Genomic DNA, 22,571 nt, shown 5'->3' on the forward strand with positions numbered 1-22,571 from the left:
CAAAAATGAGAAAACTGGTTGAGAGGCTACCTGATTCTTCAGATGACAGGAGAATAAAAGGCTGAGAGTAGCCAGCCACCCACCCACCACAGTGCTTCCATCTCCAGCTCCGTACCAGCCCTATGAACTAACATCTCGTGTTTGGAGGCAAGTTGATGCTCGCAAAGAGTCCAAAGAGGCTACCATACCTTCATGAGAGGGGAAAGATCCCGGGCCAGCGAGTGGCACCCAAACCTCTGAACTCAAAGAAGTAGCTAGCTTGATGTGATTAAGAGCAGGGAAGCAAAAAGTACTCTAAGTCCCGAGTGGTTAGGGAAGGGTAAGTTCTAGTTCCACAGACCCTCTGGCACTAAACTGGGATACGGATCCGGTGTGCCCCCGAAGCCCAGCAGAGGAAAGGAGTGGTTTAACTGCCATAGAAGATAAGTATCCACACAAACTAAGACAATTCTCTTCTCCTGAGGGAGGGCGAAAGAACCGTGGACGACGAAATAAAGGGGTCGGGTTCTGTGCTCCTGATCTTACCTAAATAAAGATAATTATCTCGTGCTTCCTTTACCCTTCAGGATACCCCATTTGTCCCAACCGACGCCAAACATAAGATTGAAAGCAGGGAGCGGCCCCCGCACCCTGAGGGCACCACTGGGGGCGGAGAGTTAAAGGGGGGGCGCGTAGAGAGGAAAGAAGGGGAGCATGGCGGGCATGAGGCAGTGAGTGAAAGCGGGGATGGCGGGGGAAACGGGACGCGAGGGAGGGGAGAAAGAGTAAAAGGAGAAGGAATCAAGGGACACGAGCTGGGGGCGCGCCAGGCCGAAGTGAAAGACCGGGGCGCGCGCACGGAGTGGGGGGGGGGAGGGGGGATGAGGTGAAGTGGGAGCGCGAGGCGGGGGCGCGCGGTGCCGGGGTGGGGGGAGGGGGACGCAAGGCGGGGGCGCGCGGGCGGGCGTCGGCTCGCGGGCGCTTCCCCTCCCCCGCCCCTCCACCTTTCCCTTCCCCCACCTCCGCCACCACCGCCTCCTCTCAGCCTCCCTCCCTTTCTCGCTTCTCACCGCCCCCGGGCGGGCGGGCGGCCAGGCTGGCCTAGGCCAGAGCTCCTCACCTGGCGGTGGCGGTGTAACTCCCGGCTAGCTCGCCTCCTCAGGCGGCGGAGGCGTCGAAAAAGGAAGAGGCGATGGCACAGTGGGTTCCGGACCCCGATGACGGGACCAGGGGTGGGGGTGAGAGATGGGGGCGGGCCGGACCGGGCGGGCGGGCGGAGCAGACACTGCGGTACAGACGGGGGCAGCGGCGGCGGCGGCGGCTGCACCGGCGGCGGCACCACACAAACAAGGACGCTGATTGGGCAGCTGCCAAGCACCTCGGCTCCGCCTTCTCCACACGCCACGACGCCCATTGGGCAACCTAAGCCGGCCTCCCCGCCCTATTCTTCTATGTTGTACCAATAGGAGAGGTGATGCCGGGACTACACCCCACCTTTGAAGAGTGAGTGGCTGGCGAAGTGATGATTGGCGTACTTGAGACCCAATTCTAAACGGAGGAGGGGGATGGTCTAGCGGGGGCGCGTTAATGGGTACCTCGGCCAGTCCCAGACACATCCGGGTCTTCAACAGCCCATTAAGTGTCGGGGGTCAAAAAATCGCTTCAGGCTGCAACTTTACCTTGGAGACGTTTTGGTCCCCAGGCAGCCGCCGTACCCCAGTATCCCAAAACCGGGATTCCCGTTTGGCCAGTTCTCATTCTTCCAATTCTAAAGATGGAGACTGGAGAGCAGTGCTGGGTTCTGCGTTAGGTGGTGTTTCATCTCGATAAAATCCAGGAATTTCACGATAGAAGTAGCTTTAGGCGCTTGGGCCTTGCTGTCTGTTTGGGGCGTGGCTTGTCTCCGTTTGCCAAAGGCCTTAAGCTTCCTGGTCTTCTACCCCAGCACGGTCCTGTCGTGACTAAACCACGACAGCAGAAGAAAAAAGGCAGCTAGCCAGATTGCTGAGGAATTACGGTGTGCAAAGCCCTCCTGCCTCCTTCTCCCGGGATCTGGTCTGGTTAGGTACACAATGAAAGAAACACCCTCCCACCCTTCTCCACCTAATCAACTCAAAGCTAAATTCCTCTTGCTAGCCTTTCTACTTCCCGGAAGCTATTAGGCCCACCTAAAGTTTCTTTGCATGTCTCGAGCACCTTGCGGATAGAGAACAGGTATTAAGAGTGTATTGAGAGAATTATAACAGCTAATGTTTTGGGAAAGGGACTGTGCGAGGCACTGTGCTATACATAACATTATTTATTATTTTAATAGCTTTACATGGATTATCTTATTTGTCATAACTGTGGAGTAATTATTGTTATTCTCATTTTACGGATGAAGAAGAGGCACAGATGAAATAACTTGCCCAAAGTTACAAATGCTAAGTGGCAGAGCTGAAGTTTGAATTCAGGTAGATCAAGAAACAGGCTCAGAGAGGTTAAGTAACTTCCAAAGGTCAGACAGCTAATTAATAGCTAAGTAGTGGTTTGAACACCGAAACATCTGGTTCCAGAAGCACTACCACATGTTTTTCAAATCCTTTAGATGTCATCCTCTGCAGTGGAAATTTAATGAAGGACCCTGAAGACACAAACACAAAGGCATGCCCCAGTTCTTATTTTAAGTGGGCAAAAAATCTGTTTCATTCTAGTCTAGTATCCAGGTAAAGAACATGGTCTCTGAAGTACCTTGGTTTGGATCTTTGCCCTACCTCTTACCAGTTGTGATTTAGGTGCAAGTTATTTAATCTCTATTGTCTATATCTTAGTTTCCTTTTCTGTAAAATGGGAATGACTGATAAGAATACCTAGCTCATAGGGTAATTGTGAGGATTATAAATAGTCCATTTAAAATGCCTAGGACAATGCCAAGGATATAGTACTTGATAAACATAATAAATAGTAACTGTTACGGGTTTTCCTCACCACTCCAACAATTTTACCCTCTTAGTTCAAAATTTAGCATCTGTTCATATTCTACTGGTAGTGGTTGTCTTGTACTGAACTGAAAATTATTTCTCTACCAATTCTCTAATGCTTTCGCTGACTGTTACTTAATACACATGATTGAGGACCTCCTGTGTCATCAGGCACTCTTCTAGGTACTGGGGCTATAACAGTAAATGAGGTAACCATTGCCCTCATGCAAGGTACAGTCCTCTTTCGCTAACCTGCTGCTTTACCCATGATCAATCCAATGCATTCTCTGCTGTCTGAGGGGCCATCGTTCAAGAGCTGTAAGGAAACATAAGAAATATGTTGGTGAAAAATACCAGCCCAAAGAAGATGCCAGTGAGACCTTAGAACATGCCTTCTAACAAAATAAAAATGAGGCCATGGACAGGGGTTTCAATATGGAGAGATCAAGTTCCAAGGAAGACAAGTGACGCCACTGTTGTGGATTTGCAGTCTGTTTGTTTTTTCTTTTTTCCCTGAGATTTTATTTATTTATTTTTACAGAAAGGAAAAGAGAGGGAGAAAGAAAAGGAGAGAAACATCAATCCGTTGCCTCTTGCACACCCTCAACCAGAGACTTGGCCCACAACCCCAGCATGTGCCCTGACTGGGAATTGAACCGGTGACCTTTCACTTTGCAGGACAAAGTCCAACCCATTGAGCCAGGCCAGTCAGGGCTGTTTGTTTTCTTTTTGAAGACAACATTTATTAAGTGTGCTTAGCATTTTATATGGATTACAAGGGGGATCCAAAAAACCTGGAATTTATTTATAAAAAGTTGTGCATTTATTTTTACATATTTAAACGTTAGTCACCTTCAAAGCACTCCCCATTTGATGCAATACACCTATCGAGATGTTTTTTCCACTGCTCAAAACAGTTTTTGAACTCGCCGATTTTGATGCCTTTTAGTGCTTCCGCCATTTTTTGTTTCACCTTTTCCACATTGGCAAAGTGTTTCCCTCTGAGGACTTTTTTCATCCAGGAAAACAAGAAAAATGTCACTCAGGGCAAGATCTGCTGAATAGGGAGGGCGAGGCATGGGGAGTCATGCTGTTTTTTGGTTAAAAACTGCGGAACACTCAGCACGGTATGGGCAGGTGCGCTCATAATCACACATCATGAAATGGGCAAATTGTCTTCAAAAAAATTCATTGAAACCAAACGCAGCCTCTCACAACACCACCACTGGTACACCGATACAGATGGGTTCCTAGAACACTCACCTACCTAGCAGGGGAGGCCTGTACCATAAGTGGCCTGCCCTCCAAGAGATAATAGTTTTGTTTTTTTTGGGGGGGGGGTTGGTTAGTATCTAATTAATCTTTAAACAACCTCCCCACTTTGCAGATGAGAAAAAACTGAGGCATAACAGTCAACTACCATATTTTTCAGACTATAAGACCCACCCCCACCCCTGACCCAAATTTGGGAGGAATAATGGTTGTTAATGCTACTGTTGAATTCTGTTTACATTTACATTGGTGAAATGTTATTTATGTTATTAAATGTTTTACCACTTTTTTTTGCTTCAAATTTTTCCCCCTATTTTCCTCTAAAACCTAGGTGCATCTTATGGTCCGAAAAATACGGTGGCTTGTCAGATATAAAAAAAATTAGTAAGTGGCAGAGATAATATTTAACTAAAATTTTTCATACTCAAGCCTATGAAGTCCGGGAAGAGAAATTGGGCTAGGTAGTATGTGCATATCCTTCCTTTCATACAGCTCCCTAAGCTACAAAACAGAGGGATAACAGATGCCATGGTGAGTACTTTACTACTGGAATTCTCGAATACTCATGTCTTGCAGTTAAAGAATTCTATACTTCTGCACATTTGACTACAGACCTCTAGAAGGAAGCCCCAAAATGAGAAACATAAGCTAGAAGCAGGGTTGATTCTCATTAATGTTTGTGAACCAAGAAGCATTCTATACCAGTAAGATTGTATGGTCTATTAAGGTAGGGAACAACCCTAAAATTCTCTCCAATGACAGATGGTTTAGCATATTGCTGGATACATTACACTCAACAGAAACTTATGATTTTAGGAAGGCAGTGGCTCCCTTGCAGAGGTCCTTGAGGATGATAGAGAGAGAGGTTGATTCTGGGGAATGAGGCCTGATTAGAACCTGGGGTGACATGTGGGTTCTCTCTGAAGAAGGCATTTCCTAGTCCCTGGCAAAACAGGTGGCATTTCCTAAGCCCTTGCTTCCGTCCTGCACAGCTTCTTTAGGACTCCAGAAAAGTGTCCTACCATGCTCAAGACAGTATGGTGAAGGGTCCTCTGGCTTGAAGGGCCCAGAATTCAGAAGTAGTACTTTTCTCTTCACCCACTGATCTCACCCCCAGGAATGTGCATCAAAGGCTCATGTAAGTTATTTCCCCCATTGACACCCCCGCCCTCCTTCTCCAAGACATTTGTTTCCGTTGTTAATTCCCTGCTGGTAATTGGTTTTGTAGCTCTGTCAGGAGTTGTTTCTGTGTCTATTTCATTACACAGGAAAGAAAAAGAGGATTCCGAGTAGGCCAAAGGGATTAGAAAAAGGATGCCTATCTCCCTAATGCCCACATGCAGTGAGCCCCTTAATCCTTGGCTCTATCTTCCTGACGCTGTCCCCAGGCTGAGGCCCTGGTTGGAAAAGTACTTTCTCCAGCTAGAACTAAGGAGAACAACCTCATGCATCCTGGGAACGATGCCAGCCAGGGCTCCTAGGATGCATGAGGGGCACCAACACCAGCTACTGGGGAGAACGTTGTCATCCCTGTGGAGGTACTGGAGAAACTGGGAGGGGGAAGCTGGGGGAGAGGAAAGAAGGCAGGGATGAGCTCAGGGCCCCCAGAGAATGAAGCCTTTGTGTGGGGTACAGATGAGGGACAAGGGGGTGATTGTGTGGGAGGGCCGGAAGTGCCACACAGACTGGCACCACCATAGCCAGCACCAGGATTCACCCTTCTCCTGCTCTGAGAACTCCTTGTGCCTCAAGGGACCAGTAGCAGACCTGGTCAGGGAAAGCAAGGTGTGCCTGAAGACTGCAAGGAGTGGAAACATGGAAAGGGGGATGTGTAGCCAGGGTAAACAAAAACAAAAACAAAAAGAAGTATCCCCCTTCATGATCCCAGACTCAGGAAACAGGAGGCAGAAGGAAAAAGACAGAAGCAGCTTTTACTATATTTACATCCAACAAAACTTTGCCAAGGAATAATCCTTATTGCACAGTCAGGGCCCTGGATGGGTGAGGCATTCCCCAGGTGGAGTGGACAAGAAGGATTAGGATTAGAGGGGGCACCGGTTCTTCCTAAGAGGAGTTTGGGAACTCCTCTGGCTCCCAACTCCTGACTTTTAAAGAGCTGCAAACCACTGAACCATGGTGTCCCATTTCCCTTCTCTTTTTCACCATTCATAATAACCTTATAAGCAAGGGGGCTGTGTCTCCAGAATAAATAAGTTAAAATAAAATTCAAACTCTAAGGTATAAAGGCATTGAGAGCCTTGGACTCCGTCAGCAATTCCAGCAAAGAGGGCCCATCATTGATGGGGAATGCTATCCTTCCCTCCCACTCAAGGCAAAGGCTCAGTAGCTCTGTATCTTTCCAGTTGTTTTTTAAAACAAAAACTTATAAAATGACCAGGGCAGTACAGACCTGTGGGTACCCTGATTGGAGTTCCTAGTATAGGACGGGGAGAAACAGAGCTGTGCCAACTGCCCCCTGGACTCCTCCGACATCAGCATGGGCCTGGTGGGCAGGTTAGAGACAGGGAATTGTGACTTTTGGTAATAGTGGGTCCCTCTTCCTGCTGCCCCCACTTGGAGCCTACGGCTGGGCATGTCTCCCAGGCTGTTCCCAACTCCTCCATGAAAGGAACAGTGAAGCAGATTATCTCTAGAATTCTTTCTCTCTTACCTCCCCACCCCAGGCTGGAGGGGGAAGTTTAACGATCCCTAGCATTCCAGAGGTGCTCCAAAACATTTTCGACAATCAATGGCCTTCGGGGTGGGCATCTGTGCCCGCCGTTGCCTCAGCTCTTCCTTGCCCATGCTGCTGGCCAGCTTGTTAAAGGCAGACTTGTACCTCTTGTCGAAGGATGCTAGGGAAGAGGGAAGAGGGAGATGAACATATAAGAATTCCAACCTCCCACACCTGGCCCCAGATTCCTACACTCCTCAGCCCCCTGCCTGCACCCTCACCTATGTCCACGTGGTCCTTTCCCATAGCAGCCATTGTCAGGAATAAGATCTCACGGTAGATGCCCCTGGGGTGGAGGAAGAAGGGCATGAGTAAGAGAAAAGGGAGGGAGAGCATGGCACAGGGCAGCAAACTCCCAGATGGGAGCCCCATACCTCTGCAGGTGTAGGCCTGTGGGAGGGGGTCCTAGAGTTTCCAGCAGGAGCCCTATAGCCTTGTGCACCTCATTGAGACCAACATAACGCAGCACCGACTCCAGCAAATCCAGGCTAAGGGATGCAGGCACAGGGCCTGGCCATGCTACCCGTTGGGGGATCTGGCCTGGGTGAAAGGAAGATAACCAGGATTAGTGAGCCCTCTGGGCATGGGACCCACTCCTTCCCACCCTAGGCCAAATACAAGACTCACTGTGGACCCTCCAGAGCACATAGAGAGGGGGGCAGCTATTGGGGTCAGGGGTCAGGACATCCCACAGCAGCCGCACCTGCACAGATGCTGGATCAGGCATTAGCCAAGGAGACGGGGCCTGTGGGAGGCCAAGAAAAAGGAAACAGTGAAACTCGTGGAGGATAGGACACGGACAGGTGATGTTCCAAAAGACATAGGGATATCACAGGACAGCCAATGAGAGGAGGAAAAAGAACTCTCACCCTCCAGAAGAATGCAAGCTCCTTGAGAACCAGCATTTTTTTCCTGTAACCTATTATACTCCTAGTACCTAAAAACTGTGCCTGGAATCTAATGGTGCTCAGTAAGTGTTGGTGAAATGTGCAGACAGACATTGATGAATTACTGTCTGAGTTCCAGGCATTACACAGGGTGTCTAACAATAGCCCTATGAGGGGAACACTCATCATTTTACAGATGAGAAAATCAAGGCTCAGGAGTGAAGTGAAAGGGTGAGGAGTAAGACCAAGTACACCTAACTCCAAAGCATGCGCTCTTTCTACGGTACCAAGGGCACAGAGGACTGGGAGACAGAGAGCTGGGAGATGACGACGGAAGCACTCAGGAAGCAGGGACCACACGAGGACACTGACCTGGGAGGTTGAGGGCCCATCGCAGGAGGCCAGCACCAGGCATGGCAGAATACTGGGCAGGCGCAGCCGCTGGAAATACCACAGAAGGTTCCAGAAGATAATGGGGTGGGCAGCAGGCAGCTCAGGCAACGCCAGCACTTCACTGCCCTCATTCTCTACCAGTGACTCCAGCTCTTTACGCAGCACCAGGGGGCTCAGGTATGCCCATGCCCCACCCTCGACCCGCCGGGAGGCACCCTGTTGGGCACAAATAGGGGGCAGTAGAAGGCATGTGCCATGGCTCCGTCCTCAGAGCCATGCTTCCCACTGAGTCGCATGCCCAGCATCTTCTGGGATGCCCCTTGCCCTCAACGTCCATCTCTGCCCATCACCACTGGGGACCCCCCACAGGGCAACACACACCCATTCTTCATGGCCTCCTGGCCCAGCCCTTACCCCCATGTGCCCGTTGCAGAGCTGGGGCTCATCCAGGGCAAGGCAGAGCCTGCGGTCACTGAGCACAGGGCCTGGGCCCCCAGGGTCAGGAGCATCTTTGCTGCCACAGGCACCAGCAGGAGCAGGCTTAGGGCTGGGGACACTGCAGGGGGATAGCAGGAGGGGTCAGACCTTGAACCCCCCACATCCCTGTCCCACCCAAAGCACTTGCCCTGCTTTGGGCACCTGGGGCGGAAGTCAAGAGTCTGGACGCTGAGAAGGGGCACAAAGGGGCAGGCACAGAAGGGGCAGGTTGTGTTGAGGTTGGAGTCATCAGGTGCCCAGCCAGCCATAATCTCCTCATCGTATACCAGCGAGTCACAGGCACGGCACAAGGAGCAGCTAGACAGCAGAATCTGCAGGCAAGAAGGTCCCAGGGAGCAAGCCCCACTTGGCCTGCAGGCTCAGGAGCCGAGGCTCTCTCCCAAGCCCCTCTCACCTCCACATCCCAGCCAAGCCTCCTTCCACCTCCTCCCAGGCCCTGCCTTTGACAGAGTGAATGGTGTGTGGGGGGGTGGGGGGCGGTATTCGAGTACATCTGTGTGGGAGGTTATCCTCACTTCCAGGGAAGGTGGCTGAGAGGATCCAGGGGTTTCACTGAGGCGCTCTGAGGAATGACGAAGGCTCAGGCTACTGACAGAAGATTCTGAGAGGTCCCACTCACTGCCTAGAGAGGCAGAGCTCTGCCATGACACAAAAAAGCCTGGTCAGCCAATCCCATGCTCCTCTTCACTCAGGTTGCTGACTTCAACCACCCTCAGGGCCCTCTCAGGGGCTCTTCTCTGGTTAGCAATGCCCCCACCCAAACCCATGGGTACTTAAGTGTCTGGACCCTCCCCTTGCTGGCTACCTCAGAGGCAGTGGATCCAGGGCGCTCCCGAGGGTGCAGGAGGCTATCCATGGGACTGCGGCGAGTTGGGGGAGGCAGGTCGGAGGGCAGCTCAGGTGGGGCAATGCGAGAGGTAGAGGAGCGGCGGGAAGGAGTGAGCAACTGTTGGAGGCGGGCACCCAGCCCACGTCGTGGGGTGCCGGCCTCCTCCTGACGCCTACTAGCCTTCGCCGAACGTCCACGTAGCCCTTCTGGGGCTTCAGTGGACTGGGTACTCAGGGCTGAGCCTGAGTCCCCTGGGCTGCCTCCAGCTGCCAGCTCCTCCCCGGCCAGACTCAGGTCTGAGAGGCTTCCATCGTGCCAGCGCGCAGGTGATCCCTGGGGCTCCAGTACCCCCAAGGCCTCTATCACTGTAGGACAGGAGAAAATCAGGGAAGGTGAAGCCCAGCCCCTCCTCCAGAAGTTGAATAAACACAGTTCCTGGCTGCACAAACTCTGGCAACACGACCCCTAGCATGATGGCATCATAAGCAAGATTCCCTCAGAGTCTACAGTCCCCACCAGAGAGGGTCACCCTCCATTCTGGCTCTTGCCCTCCTCTCTCACTGGCAAATGGTTAGGAAAGCTGACTGGGGTGTTGGCCAGCCAAGAGCACTCACTGTGGGCCACACCAGCCTCCACAGTGGGCTGCGCGCCTCGGGCACTGCCCAGGCTGCCACTCTTTACCAGGCGCCCCGTGGGTGAGGCTGGGTCCCGCAGGCTTCGCCCAGCCCAAGTAGTCTGGCGATGAAGGGGGCGGGCAGGGGAGAGGTGCTCCAAATAGGGCCCTGTGAAAGACAGGGAAGGACTGAAAGGCAGCCAGCTGGAAACCCAGCCCTCTATTCCCAAACAGAACTTGCATGGACCTGGGTTTGTGAGGTTCCTTGCAGAACATCTCTTTTGTTACAAGCCAAGTGTAGCTGATCCATCCCAAGAACATCCAGTGCCAAACACCCTACTCTCCATGCCCCTCCTTGCCCGAGTCACCAATCCCTGCCCACCTGTCTGGGAGCTGCCTGCTTCTTGTGCTGCTGCCTGCTGCTGCTGCTGCTGCTGCTGCTGTTTCTGCTGCTGCTGCTGCTGCTGCTGCTGCTGCTGCTGCTGCCGCCACCGTTCTCGCAAGGGCTGGCGAAACTGAGCAGCCCCCAGGACAACATTCCGAAGCTTGGCCCAGCGCAGGCGCCCACCCGGTGTACCAGACGGCCACTTGCTTTCCAGCACAGCCTGCCAAGCACAGTGCCCATCAAGATGGCCTACTTTCACACCCCGTCCCTAGCCTGACACCTACTGCTTGTCCTGGAGCCCCAGGGACCACTTTCGCCCTTCAGATCTGCTGCCTGGGACTGTCCTCCCAATGGCTCAGTCAGAAACAAAAGCCCAGAAGAGGCAGTTGGCAGCAGCCACCTCTGAGAGGGGTATAGAGGAAGCCAGAAGCACTTTCCAGACTCTACTACTTATAAACTAAATGGCTTTGAAGAAATCATCTCACTCGTTTTGGTCATTAGTTTCCTCATCTAAAAAACTGAAGGCAGCCCTGGCTGGTGTGGCTCAGTGGACTGAGTGCCAAGGGTCGCCGGTTGGATTCGCAGTCAGGGCACTTGCCTGGGTTGTGGGCCAGGGCCCCAGTATGGGGTGCTGGAGAGACAGCCACACATTGATGTTTCTCTCCCTTTCTCCCTCCCTTCTCCTCTCTCTAAAAATAAATTTTAAAAAATATTTTAAAAATAAAAAATAGCCCTTGGCTGGCGTAGCTCAGTGGATTGAGCACAGGCTGTGAACCAAAGTGTCACAGGTTCAATTCCCAGTCAGGGCACATGCCTGGGCTGCAGGCCATAACCCCCAGCAATCGCACATTGATGTTTTTCTCTCTCTTTCTCCTTCCCTTCCCTCTTTAAAAATAAATAAATAAAATCTTTTAACAAAAATTAAAAATAAATTTAAAAAGGAGGCAGTTTAATGTCACAGTTAAGGACCTGAATTCAGGAGACAGCAATATGCCTATATTTATATCCAACCTCCCTAACTGTGGGGCTTTGGGCTAGTTGCTAACTCTGCAACCCCATCTCCTCATCTGTGAGATGGGGATAATAGTTCCTGCACCTCTCGAGGCTGCGGTGAAGGTAAAGTGGTGTGAAATGCATCCTGGCGCACTGGCTAACACCGTGCGCCAGGATGCATTTCTGTACTTGCCCACCCTCGTCAGGGCCGATGTGAGAAACAAAGCGGCCAAGGGTAAGAAAACCCAAGGCAGGCGGCTAAGACACTGCAGGACCTGTAAGCAACAATGCTTACAGGACCTAATGCATTGCGCAGGCCCAATCTCCAACAAGAGGGGAGAAAAGCAGCCTTCAGGGAGCAGCCTCCTCCCCACACACACCTCGCACATGCCCCCATCCCACCCTAGCTCCAAACCTGGTACCTTGTTGTAGTAGCCGTAGGTGATGGTGTTGGGCACGATGCCTGCCTGCCGCATCTCCAGCATGACCCGCACAGACAGCACAGGCTGCCCGTAGTGTGAGCAGAGCTGCATCAGCACCCGGTAGCACACCTGGTCCAGTAGAGGTACACAGAGGATGCGGGGACTCGCTCCCAACCCAAACCCTCAGGTCTCGGCAAGCATTTTTCCAGCCTCTCCGGTTCTCACAGGCTCCACTGGCCCCTGGCAGCCCCTGAAGCTGCCTGAGAGCCACGCTCTGCTCCTGCTGACCCTACCACCCTCCAGTCCCTGCTGCTGTCCCCTGATCATGCTCATTCATTCAATAAATGTTACGGAGCACCTGCCAACTCCAGGGCTTGTGCCCACGCTCTCCATCTGCCTTCCCAGGTCTCTAGTGAGTCTCCCTGTCAACAGCACCCACAGCTACACACGCACCCCTGAGACTGAACACAGGTACCCACCTCATCAGGCAGCACCACCTTGTGGTTCTCCATCTGGCGGAGCACGTGGTAGGCCGTGTGCAGTGCCTGCACCCGAGAGGGTGCTGACCGCACATAGGCAGGCAAACACAGGAACCACAGCCCATAGCAGTGTCCCAGCAGGCACCGGGCCCACAGCTCAGGCACTGCTGCAGACTTCTGCGCCACCCGCTGCGCGACCTTCATCTCCTAGGTGGGGCAGGGGACACACCTGGATGAATACAATGCCAGGGCAGGGCAGGTCTTAAAATGGTGTGCAAGCCCTGGCTGGTGTGGCTCACTGAGTTGAGTGCAAACTCAGTGTGAACTGAAAGGTCGTTTTTTCGATTCCCAGGCAGGGCACATGCCTGGGTTGCAGGCCAGGTTCCCCGTTGGGGGCGTGTGAGAGGCAACTGATCAATGTTACTCTCAATCATCAATATTTCTCTCCCTCTCTTTCTCCCTCCCTTCCCCTCTCTCTAGAAATAAAAACATAAAATAAGATAAAATGGTATGCGAGAAGCAGCCCCCTCCCTAAGGAAGGGGCTATGTTTAGAAGGTTGCTGCCCATATAGGTTTTAGCCCAGAGCCCTGGACAGTGAGGCCTGGCCCATGAGCATGGGCAGATGCCCTGAAGAGGCAACACACCCCTGGACTCCCAGAGTACTCAGAAGACGAAGACAATAATGATGATGACAATGCTAACAATAGCTAATGTTTTCTGTGCCAGGCATACGTAAACCCCCTAATAACCTTATGGGGTAGGTACTAGCACATGCATTTGACACATGAAGAAGCTGAAGCAGCAGCCCTCGGCTGAGCCAGGTGCTTTCAAGGGGCACCTGCTGGTTACCTGTTTGGTACGGCGAGGGGCAGGGCTGCTAGGGGCACTACGGGACGGGCCTGGCACAGGCAGAGCCCCGGATTGCTCCTGGGGAGACTCAAACAGCTCGGCCCGTAGCTCTGGAAATCCATCATAGCTGGAGGGACAGAGAGGCAACATCAGAAGCAGTCAGCACTAAGCTAGCCTGTGTGGCCCTGGAACAAGTGAGGGCACAAGCAGCTCTCACCAGTACTGGGGAGAGGGTTCACTGCCCTCTGGCATGGGGGGCTCCTCGGGAGGTGTGATAAAGACGGTGAGTTCACTTCCTGACAGCTCCTCCAGCTCCACCAAGGGCGTTGGCTCAGGCTTCTCCTGCTCTGGGTGGACCTGGGGCAGGATGGTAAGAGACTGAGCATCAAGACATGGGTGTGGAGAAGGGTTGGGGTGTGCGCAAGGCGGCGTCTCCCCAGAAAGCATATCCATGGGGAAGGAGCAAGTGTGTTGAGACCCCACCAAGGTCTCGGAGGTACAGCTGGGGGGTGGCATCAAGAAAAACAGGATGAATATAAACCAGCCACGTGTGCCTGCCAGGCTGTGCACTGAATAACTCCAGGGGTACCATCCCGGTCACAGACAAGACCGAGTGCTGTTTGTTGTGGTCCTGGGGTCACAGAGACGGCCAGGAGGAGAGCAGATGGCAATGGGCCAGACAAGAGAAGCTACAATGCTCAAAACCTTGTCAACGCAAGAGTCGAAGAATTCGAGGGCAGCGTGCCGGGCAGAGCCAAACGAGCACTCCTCGATGAACTGCGAGAACATCTGCGTGCGCAGCAGCTGGGAGTACAGCTTGTGGCTGGAGCGCTCCCGGGACTTGAGGAAGCCTGCGGACGACAATGGGGCAGGGAGGAAGGTTACCAGGCTTCCCAGCACAGCCACACCCTTCCTGAAGCCTTCTCTGGGCTCCCTGCCCACCTGGCATCCCAGGCCATCAAAGCCATCCTCTCCTTGGCCTGTCTGACCCAACTCCAGTCCACGCCAAGCTGAGGTTGAGCTCCCTCAGCGCCATGGTCCCATGGAATCCCTTTGGGCCATCTGTACCCATTCCCTCAGACCGGGCTTCTCCAAGACCAGTGTCCCTGAAGAGAGCTCTGACCACAGGGGTAGCTCACCACAGGACTCCCTGTGCCCACCCCAAGCCCAAGGCACCAGGGCCTCAGCTGGTTCCTCTTTGTACCCTTACTCCCTCCAAGCCCAGAAGACTGTATGGCGCAAAGCTGGTACCCATACAAACGTCCACTGAGTGAACGAACAAGCAACCGAGTGGTCTCCAGTTCCCCTGGTCACCCCTCCTATGATACCCTCCCCAAGCAGAGACAGGCCCTCTTTACCCTGCAGGAAGAAGAGGTTGTCAACATCACGAACCCCCTCAGAGGGGGGCTCAGTGAGTGGACGCAGGAAGTCCCGGTAGCCCTTGAGCAGACAGGACATGAAGCGAAGGAAGGCCCCCTGGACTTCACGCTCCAGCCGGGCTCGGCGGCCACACACAGCCTCGTAGTCTGTCAGCAGGAACTCCAGGGACGCCTCCTCCTCGGGACCAGTGTATGCTGGAGACCATGGTAGCCTGAGACTCAGGGCCAGCCTCCTAAAGGCTAGCCCCAACCCTGCTCTGCATACAGGTCTCCACAGCTGCCAGACCACCTCGAGCTGCTAACTGACGTGGCACCAATATTGACTGAAGCTACCCTGAGGTCAGTTTCAAGCCTCTGCAATGACAAGCTCCTCTTTTCCAGCATATTCAGGAATATTAATATTGTATGCCCCTCTCTCTTGCTTAAACTAGAATTTGAATTTCCTTCACTTCTACCACATGAAATCCTAACTCCTCTAACTTCCTCGAGTAAGGTCTAGCTCTCCACAGCCCTCTCCCCAACCTGGAGGCTTATGGTCAACGAGTTTCCAGCCTCCCACCCAGGCTTCTCACTCTGATCCAGCTGCTGGTACAGGTTTGTCAGTGTAGCCAGCAGAACCTTGTGGGGTCTGCGGGGCAGGGTCCGAGGGGAGAGGGGCTTCTTTTCTTCAGTCCTATTAGAGAAGCAGGAAGAAAGGGCAATGGGGCTCACCAGGCTCCCCCACTTTTTGCCTGAGACTCCTTTGAAAAGGTACCACTCTATACACCCGCCCCCATGCCTCCTCCCTGCAGCCCCCTGAACGAGAACAGCCCTCTTACTGGAATAATGTGTTGGTGTCAAGATCGACACAGATGACATCAGAAGGCGGGTCATGCAGATCGAAGTAGCTGGAGTGGATACCCACAATGAAGGGCACGGGGGCACTCAGCACGTCGGCCAGCACCAGTGGGCACAGAGGAATGTAGGGGCACTGCCACTGCAGCGGGAAGATCATCTGGAGCACCGGAGAGTGAGGAGCAGTGAGCAGGGGCTGGGGCAGCGGTGGGGTGGGGGCGCAGGAGGCAGGGAGTCACTGACTGGGGGTGGGCTACAAAGAAGAGCCCCTAATGGAAGCTGTATGTCCCTGAACACTGTGCCCCAGGAGAAGGCAGAGGAACCCTCCCCAAGGAAGAGTCTGGGGAGGGATGGGGTAACCCAAGAAAACATTCTGGGGGAGGCGTACTGGGCAAGGGGGCACTCACAGAGACGAGGGCCTCGCAGACGCTGGTGAGCAGGTCTGGACGCAGTGAATGGACTAGTAGTTTGTGTTCTGTGAGCACAGCCAGCAGCAGCGTGATGGCCAACTCAGGGCCCAGGCTCTGCAGCAGCTGCAGGAAGCTGGCACCACTGTAGGCAGCAATACCAAAGTGGGGAACAAGTCACCAGGAGACCCTGGAAACCCTCTCCTAGTCACTGAGCACAGACACCACCTGGGTCCAGCCAGCACAGGCCTCAACAGCTGTACCCACCTGCCCGGTACCTACCATGTCCTTGGTCATCAACTCCTCCCAACTTGGGCACATACCTGAGGGGTAGGGGTGAGGATACAGGCTGGCAGAGGAGCAGATTGTCATAGGGAGACATCTGGGAGGCAGAAGAACCACAGGTCACCATAAGGGAGGCCAGCTCCTGCCAACTGCCCTCCTTCCATCCAGCCCCAGCCTGGCCTCAGCCCTCACCTGCACCAGGATGCGCGGCCTCTGTGGGGAAGGGAAGGGGACGTTGTGAATGAAGTGGGAGATGTGCCTGGGGGAGGGAGGGACACCAGTCAGAGGCAGATTCCCCAGTCTATCCCTATTCTACCACCACATTCCCTTTCCTGGGTCACCTGTCCCCAGGAACTTGATCCCTCCCTGACCTCTAGAGGAATCAAGTTCTTGAGACCTGCACCAGACACCAGAGCTGTGACTATATACAAACTTCATGCAAATGAGAAAAGAGATCCCCTCTAAACATGCATAGATCCTCGACAGGCCTTAGCCAGCAAGTGTAGACTGCATTTCAGGCCCCTATCCCCCTCAGCGACTGGTGCTCTTGTAGTGTAGTACAAACACACCCTGCAGCCCTGCCTCCCGCTCCTCTGCCCACCTCCCCCACGCAGACCCCTATTCCACTCCATCCTAATCTCCTCCATCTCCTTTGGCCTCCCGACCCCCTCAGACTCCTTCCCAGAGTCAGGGGAGCCCTGCTCACGCTTCCAAGGGCAGGCGGTGGGGGCCCGAGACGGAGTAGCGGTAGAGAAAGGTGAGGAAGGCGCGGAAGGCGGGGAAGGCAGGCCAGCGGGACAGCACAGCAATGGCGCGCCGGCTGCGCACCGCTCGCCCTCCGAGCGCTCGGCCTCGTTCCACAGCGCTCAGCAGGCCCAGCGCCCGCGATTGCCGCTCAGACAGCCTGGCCCGTGGAAACGCCTCATAGAACTGCAGGGCAGCACCGTACACCTGGTGGGAGCAGAGAAGCGGTCAGGCGGGCCCTGCACAGCTCGGACCCCTTCCCACGCTCCACACACCCACCTTATCACCGGCTGCACCCGTCAGCACAAAGGTGGAGAAGACAGGCACCGGGTACTTGGTCTGGGCAGGCCAGCACTCAATAGTGGCCCCCATGGGCAGGCAGAACACGGGCACTGACTCAGGCAGCGGAAACGCCTCATTGTCCTCCTCTGGGTAGCGGCCCAGCAGCTCTGCACCCCCCGCAGAGTGGGGAGCACCCAAAAGGAGGAGGGTCCATCAGGTCCCAGAGGAAGAAACCAGGGATCCCAGAGAAGGACCAAGAGCCCCAGTGGAGTTCTAGAGACAATGAAGGTGCCAGACGAGAGGCACCAGGGCAGAGGGACATGGAGGGCCAAGGGGTTGGAGGGACAAAAGGGCAACTCACCTGCCTCATACACAAGCGTGTTGGCCTTGGCCAGGCCCACCTTGTAGCACAGGTACACTGCTGGGCCCCACTGCCCCAGAAATGGCAAGAGACAAGCAGACACACAGCTAACAAAGGTTTCTGGGGCCCACTTTCTCCACCACCCACAAGCGGTCTTTTGTCTTTAGAATTCCCACTAATCCCAGTCCCCCAAGGCCAGAGGCCCCCCCCTTGGGCCCACGTCCGCCATTAGAGGCCTTGGGCCTAGAGTGAGTACCCTTTGTGCCCAGTGTCCACACCCTCATGCTGGGGTGGCACAGATGCCAGCCCTTGGCCACAGCTCCACTCACCATGCCAGGGTTGAGGTTGCGGGGCAGTCGGCAGTAAGTGTGAGGAGTGCCCTCACCCTTGCTAGGCAGTACCAGGCAAAGGTCAGTGATGCCCAAGGCATGCAGCCCTGCCCCTTCTGCTGCCCGCCGGTAAGTGAGGTAGGTTCGAGGGTGCCCAGGGCCTGGAGGGGCCAGGTTGGCTGAGTGGCTGTAGGGTGTCGTGTCTAGTACTTGAAAACCAGGCTTGGGACGTTCCTTTCCTTCATACAAAACCCTTGGCACAGAGAGCAGAGAGATGTCAAATTGGGGGCAGAGCAGAAAGACCCCAGCCCCGCCAGATCTGCCTCTTCAGTCCTACCCACCTGCCTGGACCCTCAGCCTCACCAAACGCTGACCTGAGCTCACTTGGCACTGCACTCTGCCCTCCAGAATCCCATGTCCCCTCTTCCGCCCTTGTCTCTACTTGATCAGCAACAACTTCTCAAGCCTTCCATGGCTCTCACAGTCATTAATAAATGCTAAGAAAAAGTGACCATTTACTGACTCTGTGCTAAGTCTCTTTTATGGTGATCTCATTTAATGTTCTCAACCACCCTACGAGGAGGATAATTTCCCCCACTTTACAGACGAGGAAACGAGCCCACAGGGGCTCAGACCCTGCCCAAGATCACACAGCTAGCAAGTAGTAACACCAGTACAGGAACCCAAATCGGTGTGAGGATTAACTAGATACAACCTTAGTCCCTTCTCCCTGGCCTCTAGCCAGCTCATTCCCATTCCCATTGCCCATCCTTCATCTTCCTGTACCCCTACCTCACCCTGCCTCACCCCACTGTCCCTCCCAGTCTTCCCTAGTGCCAGTACGGGGAGGAGCACACACCCTAACTCCACGAGGGGGGGCTTGTCTCGGCCTCTGCGGTAGCAGATGACAGGTTGAGTTCCACCCAGAAGCCCAGCACTGAGTTCCAAGGGGTGACCCCCTGCAGAAGTCTGGATGCATGTGTAGCCCTGGGGCACCTCCTCGCCCAGTGCCCTCGAGATGACTGCCACATCTGTGATGGGTTCAGCTGGCCGCGGAGGGCGCAGGGGCCCACTGGGTTCAGGAACCCATGTTTCCTCAGGGATGGGTGCTCCGTTCCCTGCAAGCCCAGCTATCACGAAGTAATCCACCAGCCGGGGGGGCCGCTCCTCTGCCATGACCCCCCCCTCACTCACTGCATCTGGAATGGTCAAATAGGGGAGAGATGAAGAAAGGAAGGCTGGTGTTGCCATGGCAACCGGGGGTGCTCCTCTTGCTCCCATCCTCTTCCTAGTCCTTTCAAAGGAAAGGCAGTATCAGTGGTCAGCCAATCCCGAACTCTCCCACCTATGACATCATCAGGCCCTCAGAGTCCACCACAGGTCCTTAAAGAGACCAGGACCCTCTCCTCATGGTACTAGACCTTTCCCAAAGTAAAGAACCCAAACTCCACTCCACTGCACACAGCTAACCTAGGCTCTGATATCACTTTAATCCTGTAACCCTTTTAAAGGCCACCCCCCCCCATCCCCTACCCATACAGAATTGTAACAGGTCACAGTCTTTTCTGATTAACTGCATCATTAATTTTGGTCATGACATCATGCCAACCTTGGTCTTTTTAAGGGTTTCTGACTTTTTTACCCTAGTTATGACATCACAAGAACTGCGTGGGCCAGGTAATGTTCTTAAAGAGCCCACATCGAGGTTTTTGTGAGGCCCCCACAAGTGTCCAGAAAGCCCACAAAACCCAAGCTTTGGTGTCTTTCACCAGACTCGTGTCTTTTTTCCTCACCTAATTCCACTAACCTGAAAAAATACTCCAAAAAACAAACCAAAAAGCCCCAAAACAATGTCCATCCACCTCGGTATACGCAGTGAGCACAAAAGCGGTTGTGGGAGACGGCCCTGCCATCCCCATGCCCGCCTCCACAGAGCTCAGAAATGAAAACAGGCCCACAACTGGTCTTCAGTAAATGAGTTCTCACCTGCCTCCATGGCCCAACCCCAGAGTAGGAGCCCAAGAGTCCTGGGGAGCCCAAAGATGCAGAAGCTAGGAAAGAGCTTGGTGGGTGGCTTGCAGCAGAGGACGAGCTCAGTGGGGGTGTTTCAGAGAAGGGAGGTGACTTCCTGGAACAGTGGAGGGGAAGCTGCAGCTCAGCGCAGCTCGGCGGAAGTCAGCCTATGGGTGTGTGTGTGTGGGGGGTTACTGTTGAAGGTGCCAACACAGCATCATGCCAAGTGGAACCTCAGTCTAAAGGACCCCAAGCAAAGTAGAGGAGGCTCAGAATGGCTCTAGGATGTACAGTCCGACTTAACCTCCCACTCTTACCCAGAGAACCGGGAGCAAGGGAGTCTCATGGAGCAAGGTTTGCTCTCTCCTCAACCTGGCCTCTGGACTTGCAAGCACGCGCCCACGGACACACACATACACAACTCTAGCTAAATTTAGCCTCCATGTCTGGAAGGTGAAGCCAGGAGTCACCGTCAGCCTCCTAATTTAGCTCGGGGCACAACCTCATCCCTCACTACTACAGGCAAATGGGCGTTTTATGTCCCCCAGGCAGCAAGCAGGCACCCTTAGGTGGGCCGAGTTGAGTGGCGAGTGGGTGGCCCCAATCTTGTGCCAGGACCTGTGCACCAGAGCTTCCCTCAATCAGCCAGGGAAGAACCCTGCACAAGGCAGCCCTTGCTCCCTGGGGAAGGCAAGGGGCATAGGCGCCACTCGGGGTCCCAACACCCGCAAGCCAGGCGACGGGAAGTTCGGGCTGGGGCAGAGGGCGCGCAGAGCAGGAGACTGCTGAGAAAGGGGCAGGAGCGCCAGTCCGCGGGGAACGTGACGGCAGCAGCACCAGCCGCCGCGTGACCCGAGCCGGAGGGAGGGGTGCTTCAGCTTCGACCGCAGGAGCAAGGGGTTGCAGGGTGCCTGACGCAGAACTCCCCTCCACTTTCACTTCCCCAGGAGAGAGGAACCGGAACCAGATGTGCCACGCCAGAGAACAGCTGGAAGACCTCCCCCGCCCCGCACCCACTCCCTTCCTTCCCCGCCCGCCGCCCCGCCCGGTCCGGCCCCTACCTGCCTGCCCTGCGACTCCCTGGCCGGCCGGCCCGCTGCGGGCGGCTCGGAGGGTGGGCTGGCGGGCCGGCGGGCAGCGGACGGCGGGCTACCCGGCCCCGGACATGGCGCACCCGGCTTGGGCGCCACTCCCTCCGGGGCGACCAGGGAAGGAAGGAGAGGAAGCCGAGGGCGCCGGGGCGCGGTGGATGGAAATCCGAGTAATCCCTGCGTCCCGCCGCTGCGCCACGCAGGGGACTGCGCTGCCGTGCAGCTCGCTTGGACCCCGCGCTCCTCCCGGCTCCCGGTGAGCTGGGGAGCTGGGTGCGTCTCTCCGCACCCCGCTTTCTCTACCACCCCCACCCCACCCTCAAGAACTGCGGGCACTGCTGCTCCCCACACGCTCTCCTGGGCCTGTGGCCGTGACCCTGGCAGTGCCTGCCCAGCACCCGGCGGCCTGCAGCGCGACCCCTGGCGGCTGGGAGGGCCCCTTGCACCTAAGGAGCTTCTCACCACTCAGATGGTGCAGCTGGACACTGATGGGGCAGCCCTTTAAGTCCAAGGCGCGCTCCTAGTCAGATATGCATGCCTGGGGGAAGGGCCTGAAGGTCTAGGCAGAGGACACCCAGGTGGCTCCTTCTACTTCCAGGTTTAGGGCACACTGCATTCCCTTTGGGTCTAAGCCAGAAACTCTCAGTTCTCTTTTCTGAAAATGACGAGCTTTGGAAAGAGGAAGAGGAAAGGCCAGGACTACAGGGCATCAAATAGTAGAGGTGTTGGTAACTGAGGAGGGGCATGGCCCTTCTGACCCCTGAGAGTGGAAGAGAAGACGGGAGAGGCTAGATGGTTGGAGGGCTAGCAACCCAAGCCACGGAGAGGAAATGTCTTTAGAATGTGGTTAGCACTGAAGCATCGGCAGAATGAATAAGTGAAGGGTGGGGAGGGTGAGCCACAGTTAGTGAGAGAGCAGGATTGCGACCTCAGAGCTTACCTGAGACTTAGAGCAATGGGATCAGAGGCTGGCCAGGTAAGACTTGTCTAATTTTGATGACCTCTAGGCTTCAAGGGCCATAGAGAAGGGGAGCCAACCCAAGACCTAGCTGGTGTATTTGTTATATCCTCTCTCCTAGATAGCTCTAGCATTGAGGCCAGCTACCCCTGGAAAAAGCTGGGGTCATTCTACCAGAAGCATCAGACCCGTAAGTTCAGCCAGCAATCAATCACCTCCTCACTTTGACTCACAGCCAGGCCACAGGGGTGAAGAAGAGCAGTAACTTATCTGGCCAGAGTCCCTGTCCCTGATGCTGCAGCAGGGCCCTGAACAAATGCAAGGGCATGTGTGCTGCCATGGGAGCATGCAGCCTGGACCCCCACACCCAATGCTGGGCACAAACTCTGAGGTGGGCGGGACAGGGCAGGGGTGCTCCACAAACCACAAGGTGCTCAGAAGACATAAAAAGCATGATAGATGAAAGAGCCTGTGACCCCCTAGCTCGCCAGCCACAACCCAAACAGTAACCAACCACACCAAGGGTTTAATATGATTTTTTTATTAACATATAATATATTTAATAAAAAATAATATCCACTCTGGCTCTCTCCA

The 22,571-nt window shown here is 54.5% G+C and overlaps 2 protein-coding genes across 6 annotated transcripts in view; both read right to left on the minus strand.

Annotated features, from left to right (window-relative positions):
- The window catches only part of GATAD2B (GATA zinc finger domain containing 2B), a 90,563-nt gene extending 89,214 nt beyond the window's left edge, over nt 1–1,349 (minus strand). The window contains exon 1 of one of the 3 annotated variants that reach the window (XM_028503244.2): nt 1,100–1,349. The gene's annotated coding sequence lies outside the window, so the exon portion shown is untranslated. The remainder of the gene's footprint in view (nt 1–1,099) is intronic. The other 2 variants (XM_028503245.2, XM_036015337.1) reach the window with 2 other exon arrangements.
- Nucleotides 1,350–6,122: 4,773 nt separating this feature from the next.
- Nucleotides 6,123–21,117, minus strand: DENND4B (DENN domain containing 4B). 3 transcript variants are annotated; one of them, XM_036015094.1, is made up of 28 exons: nt 20,990–21,117; nt 18,775–19,114; nt 17,916–18,168; nt 17,587–17,656; nt 17,223–17,392; nt 16,906–17,150; nt 16,392–16,458; nt 16,238–16,296; nt 15,915–16,059; nt 15,492–15,667; nt 15,246–15,346; nt 14,653–14,868; nt 14,000–14,145; nt 13,512–13,651; nt 13,295–13,421; nt 12,445–12,651; nt 11,966–12,094; nt 10,548–10,770; nt 10,167–10,334; nt 9,529–9,917; nt 9,239–9,361; nt 8,865–9,034; nt 8,640–8,781; nt 8,205–8,441; nt 7,573–7,690; nt 7,320–7,485; nt 7,167–7,231; nt 6,123–7,066 (listed from the first exon to the last, which is right to left on the minus strand). In XM_036015094.1, exons 2-28 carry the CDS (start codon nt 19,089–19,091, stop codon nt 6,921–6,923), a joined length of 4,515 nt encoding a protein of 1,504 aa, XP_035870987.1. In that variant the 5' UTR covers nt 19,092–19,114; nt 20,990–21,117; the 3' UTR covers nt 6,123–6,920. The 3 variants fall into 3 exon arrangements, with proteins under 3 accessions (XP_035870987.1, XP_035870988.1, XP_028358357.1); XM_036015095.1 differs by lacking the exon at nt 20,990–21,117 and adding an exon at nt 19,902–20,855 and having other exon boundaries at nt 8,205–8,273; XM_028502556.2 differs by lacking the exon at nt 20,990–21,117 and adding an exon at nt 19,902–20,855.
- Between the last annotated feature and the right edge of the window lie 1,454 nt (nt 21,118–22,571).

This window comes from Phyllostomus discolor, chromosome 14 (genome assembly GCF_004126475.2).
Source record: "Phyllostomus discolor isolate MPI-MPIP mPhyDis1 chromosome 14, mPhyDis1.pri.v3, whole genome shotgun sequence".
Taxonomy (NCBI): Eukaryota; Metazoa; Chordata; class Mammalia; order Chiroptera; family Phyllostomidae; genus Phyllostomus; species Phyllostomus discolor.

Excerpts from the sequence above, each read along its gene's own strand:
- DENND4B (XM_028502556.2), bottom strand. Across the intron at positions 16,297-16,391 it reads GGCCGCGCATCCTGGTGCAG|ATGTCTCCCTATGACAATCT; the intron begins GTGAGGGCTGAG and ends TCTGCCTCCCAG. Across the intron at positions 15,668-15,914 it reads TCTGCGAGGCCCTCGTCTCT|ATGATCTTCCCGCTGCAGTG; the intron begins GTGAGTGCCCCC and ends CCGGTGCTCCAG.